General features: G+C 56.9%; 1 protein-coding gene across 1 annotated transcript in view; it reads left to right on the top strand.

The window, feature by feature from the left end:
- Nucleotides 1–1,248: 1,248 nt before the first annotated feature.
- Nucleotides 1,249–21,024, top strand: part of MPRIP (myosin phosphatase Rho interacting protein) — a 72,615-nt gene continuing 52,839 nt past the window's right edge. The window contains 3 exon segments of the mRNA XM_036392390.2: nt 1,249–1,698; nt 12,345–12,422; nt 14,230–14,295. Coding sequence (XP_036248283.1) covers nt 1,579–1,698; nt 12,345–12,422; nt 14,230–14,295 — 264 coding nt within the window. The 5' untranslated portion in view covers nt 1,249–1,578.

The raw sequence follows: 21,024 nt of genomic DNA, 5'->3' as shown, positions 1-21,024 counted from the left end.
GTGCCACTCTTGGGTGCATTTTGGAGGTGACATTTGGCACCTCTGCCCCGTCCCTCTGCGCCAGGGTCAGCGTTCCCAGCTCTCTCCTGAGCCAGTGATGCTCCACAGGCACTGAGGTTCCTTCCTTGGTGCTTCTGTGCAGAACCCAGGGGCAGAGCTGGGAGGCCAAGCCTGTGGCCTCACACTGGGTCCTTATCAGCCGGTCAGGAATATTTACCTGCCGGTTTCCACCGGATAAAAATTCACTGGACAAACAGGAGCTCCCAGCTGGCCCCAGGGCGGTGGCACAGCAGAGACGTGGCTGAGCTGGGATGTGCACCCCTGTCCCTGCTTCATCCCCGCTCTGTCCCCAGTGCTGCAGGTCACCGAGTGCCACAGGAGAGTGAGGGACATTGTCCCCACCTAATCTGAGTGCCCAAGAGTTGGTGACCCTCGTGTGCCAGGGCTGGGGACAAGGCCATGGATTGTCACCTCATGTCACCATGTGTCTCATGGCTGAGGATGGGCTGTGTGGGGAGGTCACTGTGCTCTATGGGGGCCACAGGACAATGCTCCTGCACGGGTCTGAGCCAAGCTGAGCTGGTCCAGGACAAACTGAGCTGAGCAAAGCCTAGCTGAGCTGAGCTGAGTTGAGCCATACTACACTGGATTGAGCTGAGCCGTGCTGAGACAGGCTGAAGAGAGCTGAGCTGGGACAAGCAGAGCCAAACAAAGCAGTGCCAGGCTAAGCCGAGCCGAGTCTATCTGTGCCAGGCTGAGCCAAGTCATGTTGAACTGACTCGGGCTGAAGGAAGTTGGGCCGGGCTGAGCAGAGCCGAGCTGAGCTAAGACACGCCCCCAAATTGTGCTGGGCTGAGCTAAGCCAGTCTGTGCAAGGCTGAGCCAAACCGAGCTGGGCCGATCCGATTCGAACCAAGCTGGGCTGAGCCGAGCCGGGCCGAACGCAGCCGGGCCAGGCCGAACGGAGCCGGGCCAATCTGGGCCGAGCGGAGCCGAACGCAGCCGATAGGAGCCGAGCGGAGCCGATGGGGGCCGATCCTGCCCCAGCTGTCAGCGCACCGCCCCTCCCCCTTTCCTCTTTTCCCATTGGCCAGCACGGCCATCCGTTAGGGGCGGAGGCGCGTTTCCATTGGCGGGCGGGCACGTCTGTCCGCGCCGCGGCCCCGCCCCTTTTTCCGCCTGGCTCCGCGGCGCTGGAAACTTTGCGGGCGGCGCAGTCGGGAGCGGCTCCCGCAGCGCCCGCACGCCCGGCCCCGGCCCCGCTCCCGCGCCGCACCGACCCCCGCGCCGCCCCTCACCGTCCCGCCCGGCCCGGCCCCGCACGGCGCGGGCAGCGCCGCCCCTCCGCGCTCCGCCGCCGTCGCCCGGCCATGCGCGCCCGCTGAGCCGCAGCAGAGGCGGCCGCCCTGCGCTGCGCTCCCTCTTTTGATTTTTTCCTGCCGTGTTCCTCGGGGTTCTGTGTCGGTTTTTGCGTTCGCGTGACGCCCCCCGCGGGCGCGGGGCGGCGGCGATGGGCGCGGCGGCGGGCGGGCGCTCCGCGGGGCGCTGAGCGGGCGCGCAGCGGGCGCGGGCCGCGCCATGGCCGCCAAGGACAATCCCTGCAGGAAGTTCCAGGCCAACATCTTCAACAAAAGCAAGTGCCAGAACTGCTTCAAGCCCCGCGAGTCCCACCTGCTCAACGACGAGGATCTCAACCAGGTGGGATCTTACCCCAAAACCCACTGTTTTCCCCCCAAAATCTACCGCGGCGTCCCGCCCCTAGGGCGCTCTGGGTCTCCGTGGGGTGTCCGCTGGCACCGTGAGTAGCATGGGGTCCCACAGGTACCTTGGGAGCCCCCTGGGTAGGTAGGTTAGGGTCCCATGGGTGTCCCGATGGATAGCATAGGGTCCCATGGACATCCTAGGGTCGCACGGATAGAACGGGGTACGGGGCGTGCCTGCTGTCCCCGTGGTTGGCACAGAATCCCATGGGATCCCCAGAGGATCTGCTTGCTAGACACTGATTGTAGGGTCCTGTGGGATCAGGTAAGGAGGGATGCTGTGGGGTCCCATGGATAGCACAGGGACCTACAGGTATCCCTGTATTCCATGGGGTGTTGTGGAACTCCAAGGGTGCTCCCATGTCCCACAGGGTATCTAGGAACCCCATGGATGTTTGCTGATCATACAGATACCCCACGGACCCACAGGTATCCATGGGTTCTGTGGGGTGTTCTGGAGCACTCTGGTCCCATAAAGTGTCCAGGAGTCCCATGGGGTGCCTGCTGACCCCATGGGTGGTGCGTGGTCCTGTGGGGTGCCTGCTGATCCCACGGATAGCACAGGGACTCACATGTATTGGTGGATCCCATGGGGTATCCAGGAGCCCCGTGGTTGCTCTCTGGTGCCATAGGGTATCCAGTGATTCCAGCGAGTGCCTGCTGGTCCCATGTGGTCCCTTGGGGTGTCTGCTGACCTCACAGACAGCACAGGGACTCACAGGTATTTGCGAAGCCCATGGGATGTCCAAGAGCTCTTTGGGTGTTCTCTGGTCTCATAGGGTGTTCAGAGATCCCATGGGATGCCTGCTGGCCCCCCAGATTCCCATGTGTCCCACGGAGCACCCACAGTGCCCACTGGTCCCTGAGGCCATGGCTCACCCCAGTGCCACCTCCTCTGGGACCTCACCCCCTGAGGCCATTTGGGGTGATCCCGTCCCCTCCTGGGTGCACGGCAGCAGGTGAGGGGTGTCCTGTGAGCTCCATCAGGCGATCCAGAAAGTCCTGGGAAAAACTCGGTTGGAAACAAAACGTCCCCTCCTGGACGTGCCGGACATGATCCCCCTGCCCTACAGCCCCCTGCTCTCCCGGGGACATGGGAAGGGGACCCCAGCCCCTTTCCGGAGAGGGCTGGGGGGCTGCCAGGGCTGGGCCTTCCTCATCTTCCTCCTCTTCCTCCCAGGCCTCATGCAGGCCCAAGCCCGGCGCTCCCATGGCAGGGGGTGTTTGGGGCATGGGGGGCGTTTTTGGGGTGTGGGGGCCCGTCCGTGGTGTTGGGGTGAGGGGAACAGGGCCGCCCTCCCTCCTCCCACACCTTTCTGGGCCAGGGCTGCCATCCCCGCTCCCGATCCTATTATGGCAATGAGATCAGACATATTGCTGCGCTCGCTGGGGGGGCGGCGGAGGGGGGGGGGGCATCGTGAAATCTGAGGGCTAATATGGAAAAAATGTAACTGGAAAAAAATGCCGTGGTGTGTGCGGGAAAGGGGCGGGCGGCGCGGAGCGTCGCGGCCGTGCCCAGACAAAGGAGCCGTCCCGGAGGGGGCTCGGGAAGAGCCCCCCGCTCCCGGCCGGCCCCTTCCCGCTGCCCGGGGATTGCGCTGCCTCCTGGTGCAAAGCTTATTTACTTTTGTCGGGGGGCTCAAAGCATCGCACGCACCTCTCTGGGGCCACCCACCTCTCTGGGGACGTGTTTCGGGCAGCCCCCCGTTGGCTTTGTTCCCGTCGGGGTGGTGGGTGGCCCTGGGGGGCCGCCCCGCGTCCGGTTCCCATGGGGTCGGGGTCAGCGCCGTGGCCGGATCCTGGCCGTGCGCGGGGGGCTCCGGTTGGGAAAACGGCGCAATCCCGCTCGGCTTCTCCCTTGCAGCTGGGGTGAAGTAATCCCGCTTCCCAGATAAGATGGTGGCTGTGGTAGTGTGTGATGCACGCACGCACCTCCCGCCCTGCCCGCAGCTCCCCGTGCCCAGCAGCCCCCCGAGCGCGGCCACCCCGGCGCTTCCCCGCCTTCCCTCCCGGTTTGTGCCCCGTTTCGCAGCCTGGCTGGATGTGGGGGTGTGCTCGTTCCGAAGCACACCCAGGAATAACGGTTCATTTAACAGCTCTGAATGTTTCTGCCTTTTTCACTCAAACGTTTCGGGTTGAGGGGTCCCACTCTGCAGCGTGGGGGCTCAGTGCCCAGCATGTCCTGTTCGCCCCGTGGACAAGGGACAGTGTTGGTGATTACCTAGAGTCAGGCTAGGAAAGTCTTTTGGAGTCATCTGACCTTTGTACTTGGCTTGGAGGAAAGGTGAAGGTACTTCACACTTACGCACTCGTGTCCCTTTTGGATTTTTATTAGATAAAAATACCTGCGTGCGTGTCAGGAGCTGCCCCCGCTGCTTCCCGGGATGCTGCAGGGCGCTGGAGCCGCTCGGGGCAGAGACCCAGAGTGTGTTTGCAAAGAGTCACAAATATTTAGTGGTAGTAGTGGATTTCCGTCGTACTCGGGAACCGGCTTAGGAATGGGGCTGGGAGGGGGGAAATCCAGCCCCAAACATCAGGATTAATGAGCTGGAGCTCTCTAATAATAATCAGACTTAGCACTTCCAACTTCAAAGGGCTGTGCGGACGCTAAGTCCCTAATCCCGGGAGCGCTGCGTTCACGAGTTGTTTTCGTGCGTGGCTGTGCTGCCGGACGGGGCTCGGCGTGATTTGGGGCAGCTTCTTGTGGTCCCACCACCTGTTGGAGACGTGTTGGTCCCCTCCCAGGGCTGCAGGTGGGAGGTGATGTGCCCTTGCCCCCCACAGTCTGTGTTTGACCTTCTGGGGTGCCCACACAGCATGGGAAAAACTGGGTCAGTCGGCGCAGCTGTTCTCCCTTGGGGAAAATCTGTTGCTGTGGGTAGTGGGCTGTCAGATCCCTTGATCCTGTGTGGTGGCAGGATCTGGCTGCTGGCAGGCATGGTGCTGTTGGTGGCTGTGTCGTGGCTGTGCCACCCACCTGTTGCCAGCTTGTCTTATGCTGCTCCTTTCCCATCCAGGCAGAAATTCCCTTTTTGTGGGAATTTCCACTTTCCTGGCAAGACATGCCCATGCTGGCACTGCACGGTCCCTCTGTAACCACCTGCAAACCTCATATGGAGCTCGACTTTCCAGAACCTGCCCCGGGAGAATGGATGGTTCCCAGGGTCCCCCTCCTGTCTCCAAGAGAGAGCCTGTCCAGTGGGACCCTTTTCCCAAGCAGCCTTTTGTCATGGGGGTGTCCCCATGGGGTCCCTGCTCTCCACACTGGCTGTTCCAGGCCAATCCATGTCTGCACACACATTTCCTTGGTCTGTGAGATGAAGCTCCCAACAACATGGGACAGGCTGGGAATTAACCTAAAAATTTTGCCTGGCCTGAATTGGAAGAAGAGCAGAGTGTAAAACAGTTGCTTTTAATTTTCTCCATGCATTTGCTCTCTCGGGGAGTGGGGACTGGCACAGATAGAGGAATTTGAGGACGTCTTTCCAGCTACCAGTGTCTTTTTTTTTCCCCTCTTTTTTTCTTTTTATTAGACATCATGGCATAGATGCCCAGAGGACCACCCAGTTAGAAAATAAAGCTCACAGACTTTTCCCACTGCCTCTTCCTGTGACACCCCTGCCCAGTGACAGGGGGTGGTTATTTCCATCCCTTCTCCATTGGACATTATCACTTTCCTACTGTTCTGGATGCTGAGCAGCTGGTGGCCAGCAGCCTTGAGGCTGGAGCGTGTCAGCATTGGGTCACAGGCTTGGCTTTGCTCTGGGACATTGCATCCATAGGGCTGGGATGCCCTGTGCTCCAGGGGTCTTGTCCTGGCTCCTTGCATTGTCCAAAGGGTGACAGGGTGAGGGATCATGTCCCGGCCACACTTTTCCCTCCAGCTCTGCTCCTTTTTGGGAGGAAAAGCCCCCATTTTCCTGGAAAGCAGCCCCCGTGCTTGCATTCCCTGCTCCCCGCTGCTTGTATCATGCTGCAAAAATCTGCCTCTACTTGACTGATTATTAGCACTGAACAGGGGGAGATTTCTCTGCAAATGTCAAATTTGCCTCTCTGGGTGGCTGTGGAGGTCAGGGACTTGGAGGGCACAGCCAAGGGGGCTCGAGGGGGGCAGTGACGTGCAGGCAGGGAGGGCAGCGGGCACTTGTTGGGAAGTTGTGTTGGATGCTGGTGTTGATTTGGGCTGCACTTGAACCTCTGTCTGGCCCAAGGGAAGGGACGTGGTGGCGCCTTTGGGTGCTGGAGAACCGTCCCCTTTGCTCACACTCACTTGCTGCTGGGTTTTTGCATGGCGCCTCACCTTATCTGCGCCGGCAGCCGACGGAGTGATAAATCCCCTCTCCAGCACTGTGGAGAGATGTTGTGGCTTCTCCCAGGCGCTGAGGCAGGCCAGTGGTGGGAAGTGGTTAGATATGCCTGCTGGCTGCCAGGCACACCGCCTTGGGGCTGCTCGAGAAGGAGCTGGAATTGCAAAGTCCATTCTGTCCCGCTTTGTTTTGTTGCTGTTTGGCCAATTCCCCGTGTTCTGCAGCCGTGCTCGGCCAGTTCTTGCTCTGACTGCCCCAGGCGATGGCAACGCTCGGACCCAAGCACAGCCCTGGGACCAGGGGTGTTTGCAGAAAGGGGCTGGCTGTTTGCATGAAGGGTAAATTCAACCTTTCCTCTTCCTGTTCCTCTGGTTGGTCAGTCACTCCCACTGCCCACACAGCAAAATGTTGTGGCAGCTCTGTCCTTTGGGATTTGTCAACACCTGGGTCAGTGGTAGCGTTGTGCCAGGAGGGCTCTGCCATGCACAGTGCCCACCAGCTGGTCCGTGGCAGTGGCACTTGGTGCTCCTTGTGCCCCAGTTCTAGTCTGTCCAGTCTGGTTTGGCCTTGTGCTGCATGTGGAGATGTGTTGGTGATGAAATCCTGGGATTTGCAGCTCTGGCAGTGGCCGACTCATGCCTGCCTTGTGCAAATGTGTTTTGGCAGAAGAGCAGGATATGAATGGAGAGGGGACTCTCCCCATCATCCAGGGTGGCCTCCAGGAGCTGCCCAGGTCTCGTCGTGGAAAAAGCTCTGTCTGGGCTGGACCCAGGGGCAGTTAGCAGCCACTTGGATGAGGAGCTGGGGGATGGGAGAGTGTTTTTGCTTCAGGAATGGTTGTGGATGCTCAGAGGCAGCACTGCAGCCTCCGCGCTGGGGTTTGGCGTCACCAGGTGACAGACAGCAGAGGGGAAATGTTGTAGAAGCAGGAAAACAGGGATGTAAGCAGCTTAACTACTGAGGCTGGGATTCATCCTGGCTCTGGGGATTGCTGCTGGAGCATGGATTTGCACAGCAGTGTTTGCAGAGCCTCCCGACAGCCGTGGTCACGGGTCTCTGGTGGGTCTCCATCTGCCATCCCCTGGGAGCGCATAGAATATCAAGTGATGCCTGTCTCAGTTCCTAGAAGCCATGCTGTGGGCAGGAATGCCTGCTTGGCTGTTGCATCCCATTCCCTCCCTGAACACCGTGTCACCTTCCCCATTCCTGCCCAGTGACGGCTGCTCCGACTCATCCATCAGCGATGTTCTCTTGGCTCCAAGGTGTGCAAAACTGAGAGCAGAGCGGAGCTGGAACGGCCCAGATTTCCTATTTTGAGGTTGCAACCACAGTATTTGTGGTGACTTTCTCCTTGAACTGTGCCAGAAACGGGTCCCTGCCTCTGGAGAGCTCTGAGTGGATCAGGAGACAGCACACAGGCAACGATGACCTTACTGTCCCCCCTCTCTGAGAGCTGTCACCCTGTTGTGCTCCCCTGGGCGTGGGAAGCAGCAGGCACTGCTGTCAGAGAGGCTCCTTTGGTGAATATATTGGGGCTGACCCATAAAGGTGATGGAACAAGTTCCACCTTGGATCCACCCCCAGCCTAGGTGGGTTGGGTACATCATTTTTTTGTGGGGCTGCTGGAAGCCCTGGCATCACTTCCCTGGTGCACAGGGCTCCCTGCTCCCAGTGCTGGAGGCAGAGCCTAGAGCTCCGATGCAGCAATCCATTTTTCTTCCCCTTCGCGCTCAGTTGCCAAGCCTGAACAAAACAAGCCCTGCCTCCACCCGAGACAGGCTGATTACGTCTGCCGGCAGCCTAAACAGATTATCCCTCCCGCCACGCGCTCCGAGCCAGGAGTCTCTCCCGGCAATGGATTCGGGCTTCCCTCAGAACATGTGGGGTGGGTGGGCACTGGCTGTGGGGGCATCCCAGCCCACCCAGGTGTGCAGCACCCCAGCAGGGATGGGGCTGCTCTGCCATGGGGTTGAGTCTGTGCCCTAAGAGGGGATGTGGGTGTTGGTACAGCTCTCCTGTTCCACCCTGTGCAGTGAACTCCTGCAGCACTGTGAGTCTGGTGCTGTGTGGCTCTGCTGGGTCCTGTCATGCCTGGCTGGTTTGTGTGGGGAGGGAAGAGCTGAAGGTACCATCAAAAACACAGGAGGTGTGAAAGCCTGTCCGACAGGCAGCTGGTTGGTGTCACAGCCCACCTCCAGCCCTGTGACTTGGTGCTCCATGGGCTGCCACGCTCCTGTGACCCATCCTGCCCTCTGGAAGCGGGTGCCCTGTGGCCCTGGGGCTGTGCAGGGGTTCCTGTATCAGCCTGGGCTTTGGGAACTGATGAGTGGCTCTGCACGTCCTTCAAGCCCAGTTCCCCATCTGCTGGGAATTGTGTTCCCAGTGCTGGTGGAGCTGGTTGGGGTGGTTTGTCCATGCCTGGGCAGCATCAGCACAGCAGCCTGACAGCTTTGTGTAAACCCAGCTGGGGCCGCTTCCTTCTCCGCTTCCTCCCACCCGCCGTGCTGCCGGCGCTGGGCTGGAGGCAGCGTCCTCCCCCTGGATGCACTGTAGGGCTGTGGGCCGAGGGGATGGAAGCAGTGGCTGGAACAGCGACCTGAGAGGCAGGTGAGGTGCTGGTGTGCCCCACAGCCCAGCTCCAGTGCCAGATCAAAGGTGGGATCCGATACCTGGGCACTCCCAGAGGTGTGACAGGAAGCGGAGCGGTGACGTGGGGGCGTTTCTGCCTGAGTCAGCCTCCAGCAGTCCCAGGGATGGAACTGGGCACTGTGGGGCTGCAAACCGGCCACACCTCTCACCTGATGGTGGGGTGAGTGTCACCCCACCCCAGCTCCATCCGCTCTCCACTCTGCTCTCCCCCAGCATTTTGTGGCTCACCCTCCGGCCAGGTACCTTCTGGAGAAAAGCAAAGCCACCCACCCAGTGCCTGAGCACCCTGTGTGGCTGCTACCTGTGGAGAAACTACGTGAAGCTGCCCTTTGGATATCACCGGAGCTGCCAGGAGGCAAGCAGGGCCCTGCGTGGTCAAAGGCATCCTGGGAACCCTGGGGTTGTTTCTAACACCATCCCTAAATGTGAAGTTGGACAAATCTCCTTGGAAGAAGGAATTTTTGCTCGCATGTCTTGCTCAGTGCTGGTTGTTGCATTTTCTTCCTCTTGAGGAGCTTTCCAGAGGAAGCCAAGCCAGTGGAAAGGACGTGTGATTCCAGCTCCATCCTGGTGCTCCAGCACCTTCCAGGATCTACCTCCCACATCGGGTTTATTTTAAACCTTGCTTCAGCACGGCCATTCCAATGCAGGTGTGATGAGCTTATTTCAGACACTTCGTGTGCTAATTCATATCCCTTTCATTTAGGCTTGTATCTCTCTGGGCATTGCTTGGTTTTAGCAGGAGCTTGTTTTGGTTTGGCTTTAAAAAGCCCTGCTGCGTGTTCATTTGTTGATGGGTGGAACCAGGCTGCCCACGCTGCCTGGCTCTAATTCATACCTTTCAGCTATTTTGGTTTCAATATCTGGAATTGGATGCTCCTGCCAAAATAAGTGTAGCCCACTGGTGGTTTTTTTATGATGCTGGTACAGAAATGACCGTGCTCTGTGTTAAGGGTGTATATTTCAGGTGCTTGGTGTTTATTTACAGACAGTTTGAGCTAAAATTGGAATGGCTGAAGGCAAATTAATGTCTGCTGGGGGGTGTGAGCCAGGCTGAGGTAGGGCAGGACTTCATGCCTGTAATACTGCGTTAGGGCTGCTTGCTGCTGGCCCTGGTGATAATGTCCCCTGTTGGTTTCACAGTTATTTTGTCCCTGGTGTGTCACTGGGACCTGCCTGCTGCTTGTCACACAGGCTGGATGCTGTGGGGTGCTCAGAGTGGCTGGGGTGGCTGCAGTGCTGTGGCTTGTGTCAGGGAGAGTTTTTCTCATGGGGCTTTGCTGGGTTGAGCGCTTGGTCTTGGCTGGGAGCTGCGCTGGGGCATAGAGGGGAAAACTGGGGGATGGAGGAGAGCTGAGCCCTGTCCGCAGCTCAGCTGTCTGCAGCATTGCCAGGGTGTGCCTGGCGTCATGATGCCAAGCGTTGGGGACATCAAGTGCTGTTGTCACTGTCATCCTCTTGTTCCTGCATGGCGGAGACCACTCCTAAGATCTTCGCAAGCCCCAGGTGCTCAGCACTCACCCCAAGTTCTCTCCCGGGAATTCGGGGTCCCCATTTCTTGTCACAGTGACCCATTGAAGGGTCTCTGACGGGTCATCAGTAGCGATTTGCAATTCTGCTTTCCCCCTATAAAACACAAGAGACATTTGGGATGTCTGGCTCTTCCCAGGCCACACGGGCGGCCGTGGCCACATCCCAGCAAGGCAGGGAGCGTTGGGATCCCCCGCTCCCTCTGGAGCCTTCCCATGGTGTGGGCACGGATGCGTCACGGGCGGCTCTGGGTGGGGGCGCGGGGCGGGGTGTGCCGGGGGAGTGGCAGAGCCTGGCTCACCTGCGGGGCGCTGCCAGCGTGGGCGGCACGGAGCTGGGCACGGAGCCGGGCACGGAGCTGGGCACGGAGCTGGGCACGGAGTGGTGCCGAGCGGCTGGAGGTGGCATGGGGGCCACGGGCGAGCAGGGCACCGGCATCCAGGTGAGCTGGGCAGGGGTGACGGGAGGCTCCGGGCCCTTTGCCAAACCCAGGGAGGGTGGTGGTGCACACAGGTGCCTTTCTGTGCCCCCAGTGGGGTCATGGGAACAGGTGTAGGGGTGCCCTGGGCCCCCATAACTCCCCCAAATTGGATCCCAATCCGAGCGCTTTGTTTTCATTGGTTTAAATCTCATTTAAAGGGGAAAGGAAGGAAGGTCTTCTCAAATCATGTTTACCCAGCTGCTGGGAGAGCAACACCTCGAGCTGGTATGTCATATTGTGGAGGGGATAAGAGATTTTGTTATTTCTTTTCACTTTATAAACAGTAAAAGGTCTCCTCCGGCGTGTTTCCAGTTTGCTTACTCAGTGCTTCATGCATTTGACAGTTTCTGGTGCATAGGCAGTTTCTTCTATTGTTTGCAGGGATTTTTCCAGAGGGGAAACTTTTTTTTAACATTACAAAACCACACAAACTGGCAGGAGGAATCTAGGGGAGGTACTGAATTGGAAACAGTTTTAAACTTTAAGGAACAGAAAAGAATGAAAGCAACAAGATTAATTGAATCAGTTAGAGAAGAGCTGGGAGTGTGTGTGTCCTTGTGACTTTTTGGCTGGGCCAGGATGGACGTGCGTGGATGTTCCATGGTGGAAAGCAGTGTTCCCAGACCCAGGGTCTCCTGAAGCTGGCTCTGCTCTGGATTTCCTCCCTCCTGGTCTCTCTTGGTATCTGTGGAGTCGCCTTGCTGGTGTGGCAATGTCTTGCTACTCTTGCAGCAGGATTTGGCCCCAGCCCTTGCCAGGTGTTGGCTCATCGTTTACAGCTTGACAAGGCAGCGGGAGCGGTGCCCGCAGGAGTTTGCGTGGGAGGACATGCCCGGTGCCCATCCCCATCCCACCGCCTGCCATGGCGTGGGTCAGCCTCACCCTGGCCACTTCTGCATCCAAGCCATCGGTGGAAAGAGCCTGGATGTTTTATTTTCCACTGACATACGGCAGTGCTGCAAGGTTCTTTCCGAGTATTCTTTCCCTTTCTCTTCCCGGCTGGCTGAATGAGCTGTTTTCCCTCCTCCTGGCTCTGACCTTCCTGTGTGCTCGCTGGGGGGAGCGGGCTGGCAGGGGCTGCCCTGCAGGGAAGCAGGAGTTGGATGTGCACAGCACGGGAAGCGGCTGGGAGCTGGAGAACTGCCAGCACTGGGTAGTTTTTCCTCTCTTAATTAACGAACGGAAAACATCGAGCTCTCCTTTGGAGTGTGTTTGTGCTTTGGAGTAGAGGCACGCTGCCGATGGCGACGGGAAGAGCCGCGCTGGGGATGGGCTGTGCCGCTCGGCAGCACCCGGGAGCTTGGTGCTCCGGGCACGGTGCCATGCAGGAGCAGCTGTGTTTGGAGTTTGTGCCTGGGGTTTTGCCTCCTCCCGAGTCCTCGTCTCAGTCCCATTGGCACACAGTGTGTGTCACACCACGGGTTGCCATCAGACACCACGTTCCCTGCACTGGGAAGGCTGAGTTTGCCTGCGTGCAGGAGGCTGAGCTCACACAGCTGCCTTCGTGCTGGGGCTGCTGCAGTTTCCCTGGTCCCTGACCATCGATTCCCTGTGGTGCTGATCTGTGTTGAGCCGTTTTCCGCTGTGAGTGAGTGTTCCTCTGCTGTTTCTTTGCAGGCCAAACCCATTTATGGTGGCTGGCTGCTGCTGGCCCCGGAAGGAACGGACTTTGACAACCCCGTCCATCGCTCCCGGGTAAGTGAAGCTGAGACATCCCCTGCCCATGACGTTGGTGGGGGTGGCAGGAGGGCATGTCCCTGCCCATGGGGGTGGCTGTGACCCTGGGAGTGCTGAAGGCACCTCCATGCTCCCATTCTCTTGTGCAAACCAGGAAGCTGGGAGATGTTTCTGGCGGCAAGGCTGGAATGCCTTCTCTGGGATGCAAGGTCTCCTGTGCTGGGCAGCAGCCTGGGGCACTGCAGGTGCGGGTCAGGCTCAGTCTGTGCAATTTTATTGCTTGTTGCTTTTGCTTTTTGATGTTTTGATGCTGCTCTGGTTTGTCTGACACGTGCCATGCTGCCAGGAAGGCGCTCAGGCCAGTGGGCTGTGGGCTGTGTCACTCTGAGTTGTGCTGTGAGCATCAGAAAAGCACCTAGTTTTCCTTTGGGGCTTGGAAACAACTACTTTCTTTTCTGCAGCTCATTGTGAGCATGCCCAGAGCTTTAGAGGGAGGCTGCATCCCATCCCCTAGTGTGGATATGCCGATGTCAGGTCCTGCAGCAAGGAAGGGGCTGAGTGGTGGTTCCCATTTGCTCTAACCTGCAGAGCTCTGAAGCCAAGTGCTGGCAGCAGGGACCTGCAGACAGAGCAGGACACACTCAGCTCCTTCCCAAAGGGCTTTTCTCATGCCTGGCAGAAACAGCAGCATCCTGTGGGGTTGGAGCATCCCCCACTTTCCTGTCCTGGGGGGTGTGAGGCTCAGAAGGATGTGGCCAGGCTGAGGTCCTTTCACTGCTGGCTTGTGACAAGGACTTCCAGCCTGTCCTGCTTGTCTTGCAGGGAGCTTGCTGCTGAGGCTGCCAGGATGGGGCTGTCTTGTGCGTGCGAGGGATGGCAATGGTCCGTGAACCCTCTCTCACGCAGCCAAAATGTTCTGGGAGCTGTTTGTAATAAAAAAATGGCTCCTGAATGAACAAGAATTGGGTTCTGAGTTCAGCCTGGGGTATATGGGTCGTTATTTGGAGTCACAGCTTGTCATAGGCTTGCTGGCCTGACATAAAGGGGACATGGGACCTGGCTCTCCCCAGAACCCAGGCTGCCTGCTAAGCTGGGGCTTGTGGAGGTCCACAAGGTCCTCCCTAGTTCTGCTTGTCCCTGAGCACCTTGGACTTTGCCTGAAGGGCTGAGAAAAGTGAGATAAGAATTGCTGCACTGGGGCTATGAATCCAGGACTTTTTTATTTCAGCCTGCTCAACCAGTTTTTGCTCTTGGCCGAAAACAACCTGGCACACATGAAAAAAAAAAAAAAGGCAGTTTTCCAGCCAGATCAGTTCTCCAATCTGATTTGCTGTGCAGCTGCAGAGGCAGCAGTGCCAGCGTGGTGCCAGGATTGCCTGGGCAGAGCCATGCCAGGAGTGCAGCCACCATCCAAACTGAGCTCATGTGCTGCTGGGGGACATGTGACATGACACCCTGTCACTCTCCAGCACTGGATGCTGGAATAGATGGTGCAGGATGAAGCTGAGGGCTCAGAACATTTAGTTTGGGGATCCTTCTGGTGTCCCCAGTATTTGTGGCATGAACCTGAGTTATGAGAGGTTTAGTTTGGATGTTAGGTAAAGGTTCTTCCCCCAGAGGGTGATCAGGCTCTGAACAGGCTCCCCAGGGAATGGTCAAAGTCCCGAGGCTGCCAGAGCTCAAGGCAGTGAGCATTGGGCAATGTGGGCTGATGCACACAGACCTTTGGCAGAGCCCTGCCAGCTGATGTGCAGCTCCAGTGCTCCCAGCAAGGCCCAGGGGCTGGTGGGCACTGCCATGACCCACCTCATGTCTTCTCTTGCAGAAATGGCAGCGTCGGTTCTTCATCCTCTACGAGCATGGGCTGCTGCGCTATGCCCTCGACGAGATGGTGAGTGCTGCCCGGCTCTGTCCAGGTTCTGGGGATCAGCTGGGTTATCTGCTGCCCTTGAAGTGCTCTGCCAAGCTGGAGGAGAGTTGTGCTCGCTGGGTTTGACTCTGTGCCAGGCTGGGTTTGTGTGGGAGCTCAGTGGTCACTCTGCAGAGGACGGGTGGGTGTTTCGGAGGCGCGTGAGTCCCTCCTGGCACAGGATTCCGCGGTTGCTGACAGATCCCACGATGACAGGAAGTGCTGGAGGGGGGTCCCCAAGGTTGTTCCCCCTCCTTTTTGCCCAGTTTCCCGGTGCCAGCTGGGTTTTGGTTGTGGTGAATCACCTTGGCAGTGTCTGAGAAGGAGGCCCTGCCTAGCGATGCCCGTGGAAAGTAGGTCAGCTGGAACGCCTTCCCACTGCCCACCCGCCCTGGAGCTGCAGCTTGTCACCAGCCCTGCTCCCAGCAGTAAAAGGGGATCAAAGGAAGGCAAACCCATTCACTGGGAGCTGCAGAGTGGGGCTGAAGAGCCCAGTAGGTCAGTCCCAGGAGCACCCAGGCCTGCTGATCTATCCTGCTGGCTACAGGAAGCTCACGGGAGGGTGCCCAAGGCTGAACAGGCTGGCGCAGTGGACACCCATGTGCTGGGATCTGCCATGGGCAGGAGGCTCAGGAAGCCAGCTGGAGAGAGCACACCTGTGGGACAGGGACACATGGGGACCTGTGTCTGTGGTGGGGAGGCTCCCTGCGAGGTCAGTGTGCCTTGGTCCTCCTCCAGTACCTCCTGTGAGGGCACCGTGGAATGAGGAGGCTCGGCGAGTGTGGCTCAGATTTCATGCTGTGTTTGTTTGTATTTTTACTTGGGGTTGGTCCAAGTGCCCTAAATAATTTAAATGACTTTGGTAGGAGCAGTGAAGGCTTTAATACATTTTCAGTGTCTGCAACCTGGCTCTGCACTGGGCTGCTTTTTCCTGTCCTACATTGACAGGAGGGTGCTTTGTGTCTGGGTGGAGTAGGGAGATTGCCCAGTCTGAGGGTAGAGGTGCAGAAATGCTGGGAAACACAACCTGGAATATTTTTTTGCTGTTTTGCATCCTGAGGAGGTTGAGCTCCCCCAGGTTCTGCCACATCTGGGCAGAAGCAGACAGGCAGTGCCCCAGCCCTGTGCCACAGGGGCCAGAGAGCACCCAGAGGACAGCAGGAGCATCCCACAGTTCTCCGGGCACCTGCTGGGCTTTTTCCCCTTGAGAAGGGAGAAAGTGGAAAAATACAGACAAAAAAGGGAAGGTACACATGTGCAGCTTGGGATGGTGTCCTGGGCAGTGTGACAGCTCTGTGCTGGCTCCTGGACTCACTGCCCCATGGCCACTTGTGGTGTGATGGATCCCAGGAGAGTCTGATGCAGCAGGAGACCTCCCAGGCAGTGACAGGCTGGGATTGAATGGCTCTGCTTGAACCTTTCAGACGTTAATTTTGTGGGTTTGGCAATTTCTGCTCTTATTAAAAGTGGAATTGGAGGAAGGAGTGAGCCTGGGAGGGGAGTCCTGGGCTGGTGATGCTGGTGGAGATGTTCCTGTGCCTGGCCAGGGAGGTTCTGCTCCTGGCTCCCAGCAGGTTGGAGAGCAGTGGGGTGTGGAGGGGCAGCTCAAAGCACAAGCCCAGGTTGAGGAGACCTCAGGGAGTCCCCAGAGATGTTGGTGCTGTGGTACTCAGAGGCTGTGGAATGGGGCAGCACTGGGCACAGGGAGCCTTTTGCCAAGGGATGGGTAAAGTTTGGTGTTGGATTGGAGCATTTGGGCATGGCAGATGGGAGAAGCAGGCCCCAGCTGTCCTGCTTGTCCTGTTCTCTCCTGAGACCTGCCCAGGGATATCCCAGAGCTGATCCTGAGTCCTGTGCTCCTGCTTGGCCACCTTCTTTCTCTGTGTCAGTCATTCTGTCTGTCCTTGCTCTGCCATAGTTCCAGTCTGAAAAGAAAATGAGTTCTGCATGATGGCTGCATTGGGGAGAATTTGCACAGGCTCTGGACCTTCACTGCCTCAGACCAGACTGAGCTGCCAGACTCTCTCCCTGGGGTCTCCCTTTCAGGCTGGGTGCAGTTGGTGGCACCCAGATCCAGCCTGGCCACTGGGAATGCCCAGGAGATCCCAGCCCCTTCTCCTCTGCAGGGACCATGCCAGCAGCTGTTCCCAGCTCTGCTGAGCCCTGCCTAAGCTGAGCCTGCTCAGACGTGCAGAAATTCCTGCCTCTCAGCTGTGGGTGGATGTGGAGGGTGTGTGATCACTTGGGGATGCCTTCCCATCCTGAACATCCACAATTGCACCCCGATGGTGGCTTGCTCCTACTGTTGGATAAACATTAATGCTGGGACTGATGATGTCAGGGCTGGTGCTTCTCTGCAGCAGCTGGAAGATGACAAAGCCACTCTTACTGAGGGAAAGCAGGAAAGGACAGGCTTGGGGTTGAGCTGCTGTGTTGTGAGTGTCCAAGGACAAGTTTCAGTTCTCCTGGTAGAGCAGCCTGTGGTCTCCAGTGCAACCACTGCCGTGGGAGAGCAGCCCGGCACTGCGGCGCTCTGGGAGGTTTTGGTTGGGATTTGGGAGCTGCCACAAGAATAGTGCAGGGCTCAGGGGCCAGAGCCAGCGAGTGGCAAGTGCAGAGCTTTTGCCTGCCTTTGTTTTGATTGCTGTGATCTATAATTAGCAGCCGAGGTCTCTATAAATAGAGCCAGCCTGCGTGGGAATGGAAAGGCAGGAGGGGTTTGTGGGGATGGAGAGCTCTGCCATGTCCCTCCCTGGGCCTGCAGGTGGGCCTGGGGCCTCAGCCTCTGCCTGGGGATGGATCCAGCCCCGTGCCTGGGGCAGGTCAGAGGAGTGGGTCTGGATCTCCAGGCCAGCTTCTTAATGCATCACTGCATATCCAAGCCAGGCCTTGTCTCTGTGCCTCAGTTTACCCCTGTGCTGCTTCTCTTGAGCTGGGATTTATACTAGGTTGGCATTTTGCATCCTCCCTGGGGATATTCTCGTGTCACATCAGGCTTCCTTTTGGTAGCTAAGACTATTAATTTAGAGGCTTTTTGCTTTGTGCATATGTTAGTTTGAAAACAGGACAAAATTGAGGCTTGTCTGGGAGCATCTCAAACTCACTGGTGCTGTGGATGAGAGGCAAGGTGAGGGCATCTTCTGATTGGGCTCTTTTAGTTTCTCTGCAGGGATTCAGGAGGAGCATTTCTGTGCATGAAATACCCATTTTGCAACAAGCTGACCTCAGTCTGTCTGGCACTTCCCAGCTTGATGAAATGTGTGAGCTCTATCTCTACCCTACCTGTTACTTGCTGGAGTCAAATTGCTTTGTGAAATTGGGAAGGGATCTAGAAGGATGCTTGAATCAGTAGTCAGCCACCTCAATACCAGAGTTTGCTGGGGTTGGATGGTTGTGTCCTCCATGGTGGTGTTGCAGACCCTTCCCAAACTCACAGCAGGGTGGTCCTGCTCCTACATCAGGAACTCAGATGGATCATAATGTCATTAACCTCAGAACAATGGAGCAGACATCTCTGCTCCAGCCTGTGATGGCAGGGAGGGAGGTCAGGAGGGAGCTGGGAGCTGATGGGACTGGGGTGAGCTGGAGAACGAGGCCAGCCTGGCATCTGGGAATGGTTAGGGAGCAGAGGGACCCCTGGGCTGGGTGTATAAATAGGAGAAGAGAGGCCAGCTCAGAGGTGGGAGGTCTGGCACTACACAGCAGGGCTGTGGGGTCACATCTGGAGACCTGCTTGGCCCCATTCCTGGCCACAGAAACCTAAGGAACTGATAAATGGGTAGAAAAGGAGAGTGTCGTAAGCATTGGTGGCAGCTGGAGGGGGATCAGAGGAAGGGATGCATGCTTGCTGGTGCTGTGATCCACAGACCTGTGTGATTATTGTTTCCTAATTCACCCCCCTCCAAACACCTCTTTATTTGGAGGAAAGGGGCATTTTAAATTGTCACTGTCAGCAGAGCTGTGCTGTGTTGATTTTCATTGTAGTTACCTCCTTTGTCATCTGTATTGTTTTAGGAAGCCAAGAGCCCGTGTGTGTGTGTTTCCCCCTCCTTTTTAGATCAAAGCAGTTTACTTCAGTTTTGGCACAGAATTGAAATTCATTGGCAGGGATTAAAAACAAACCTTAAACATCCTGGCCTCTCTGTCCTTACTTTTTCCACACATTTTGCCATTTAAGTGTTTCCAAGCTCTCCCTGCCCCCTCCTCCGTGGGAGCACCAGGCTTTACAAACCCCATTCCCCTCATCCCCAGTGGTTTCCCCCAATGGACACAATTTTGCCAGTGCCTCTGTTTGCCAGATCAAGACTTTCAGTTTCTGTTTAGCATAAAAAAGCTTTTGGCTTGAATCAAAGTATGTTTGAAATTTAAAGTAAGCAGAGACAGAAAGGCTGGGTGGGAGTGACTGTGTGAGGCTCAGACAGTGACAGGGACACCGCATCCCAGTTTTTTTCCTGGATGTTGTCAAGTCAGGGTGGATGATGATCTGTGAGGTTTTATGTGGGATATTTGGTGTGTATGTCATAGATGATGCAGGTAGCAATAAGGAAATGATGGGAAAATTGGGAAACAGAAATCCTTTCTCCTTCAGGGAAGCTGGGCAGGAAAGGGACACCAGGGAGAGGGGACATGCTTGTGACTGCTCTAGAGGAGCTGCAGAGAGAACACAAGTGCTGGTGACTCTGAACAGAGCTCAGAGATCTTTGAGGAATTTGTTGTGTTTAATTTTCAATACTGATTTGGGGGAAAAAAATCCATGAACCTACAGGGAGCCCTGGGAACTCATTCCCCAGGGCATTGCTGAAGTCAGGACCAAGCAGCCTCGAAGGGGGTGAGAGGAGGATACACAAGTCTTCATTTGTGGTTTTATATTAATGTCTGTCTTGATGCTGATGCAAGTGTCATTACTGGGGTTGGACATGGGGATCCCATAAGGATGGCTTTGGGGTGTTCATGTCTTGCCATTTCTCTCTGCTCCAAGTGTCTGGCCCCAGTTGCTGCAGGAGGTGGATTCTGCTGTCAGGACACCCGTGGGCTCCTCCAGGAATGGTTCCCTACATTTGCTAAACCCTCTTCTGGTTTGTGTCTTTTAGTTTGGGAAGGTAAAACTGCTGAGCTACAGAAGGAGAATTTGGGAGGGGGCTGAGGGAGCAGGAAGCTCTCCTCCAGGGATGGCTCCATCAGGAGTCCCTGGCAACTGACAATGGCCAGGGACATCATCAGGGCCCCAAAAGTGCCTGGGTTTATTGTGAGCTTTGGAGATCACTGCTGTCCACATCCAAGCCCCCCAAGAAGGACATTCCATGGCTGCAGACCCTCTCAGGAGAGGCCCCGGTGTGAAACAATCCGTGGTGGGAGGTTTGGGAGTTAACAGGCAGAAAGAGGATGAAAGTGGAGTTGAAAGCTGGATGCAGCCAGCGACCTCCTAACACAAGCTGCTGCTTTGATGACCTGGCCCAGGTGCTTCCTTCCTGGAAACAACACAGCTCCTATTGTCTTCTGCAGGGCGAGCCACAAAGCTGGAATTGCTCTTAGGCTGAGCAGCAAGGACAGGTTCAAGTGGCTCCATCCTTCTGCTTTTTCCCCACTCCTCGTCCCTCGGGACCTAGCAAAGACTTTTCTGTAGAAGACGTGTGCCAGAGCAGTGAGGGAAGTGAGCTGGAGTTTAGATTGCATTTCTCTTGTTTCTGGGGGGGCAGAGTGAAACAGGCACTTGCAGCAGCTGGAGTTCCTTTGTGACTCCCGGACCTGTGGCTTCCAGCCTGGCTGCAGGCTCTTGGTGAAGGAAAAATTGAATCTGCTGGAAAAGGTTAATGTGGGAATCAAGCTCTGATGGCATTTAGGAGGGAAGATGTCAGGGCTGGCAGTGAAATGGCACAGCTGAGGCTGAGCAGTTACCCTGGCATAGGCCCCCTGGTCCCCCCAGGCAGCAGAGGAAGGGGCAGAGGTGGGTGCCTGATCCCAACTCTTTCCAAGCCAGGCAGTGCTGGGCTCCCAAGCATCCCCCAGTCTCTGGGTGGCTGTGCCAGTGCACGTGTGAGCGACCAAACCACCCAAGGAACCAACAAAACTACAAGTTTTTTGCCCTGGTGTTGCTTGGTGCTGGGGAGGGGATGTGAAACGAGGTGCCTGCAGCCATGTGGTGGGGATGGGGTTGGGTTTAATTCTTTCCACTGTATCAGGTTGGTGAGGAAGGACCTGAAGGAGGCTGTGGTCTGCAGCCTGGGTGATGCTGGGTAACAGCATCCCTTTCCCTGCTCCTGGAAGCAGCAGCATCCCAGCAGCTGGCACATCCCTCTTCCCACTGAGCATCATGAGGTATCCTGGCATTGACTGGTGGGATTCAGTGCTGCAAACCCCTCAGTGACAGCTCAGAGAGGAGGACGAGGACATGAATGGAACAAGGCAACAAAGCTGCTCCAAAAATCAAAGCGCGTTCCCCCTTTTTTTTTTCCCCGGCAGAGATCCTGCATTCATTGATTGTTGACATGACATATGTGGGTTGGAGAAAGGCAGCGCAAGCTTCTGGCAGGGGAGGAAGGGGCTGGGGGGGGCCGGAGGGGTTCTGCAAGCCGAGATGCTGATTACCAGGGGCAGCAAATAGCTTGCAGCTGCCTCCGCTCAACACGCTCTTTGTGGCGCTTGCAGCCACTCTTTGGACGCAGCTATTTTTAATTTCCCCAAGCGCGCACAAAGCGAAGGGGGTGGGCGATG

This window comes from Molothrus ater, chromosome 16 (genome assembly GCF_012460135.2).
Source record: "Molothrus ater isolate BHLD 08-10-18 breed brown headed cowbird chromosome 16, BPBGC_Mater_1.1, whole genome shotgun sequence".
Taxonomy (NCBI): domain Eukaryota; kingdom Metazoa; phylum Chordata; class Aves; order Passeriformes; family Icteridae; genus Molothrus; species Molothrus ater.
This window is presented reverse-complemented; position numbering and strand designations above follow the sequence as displayed.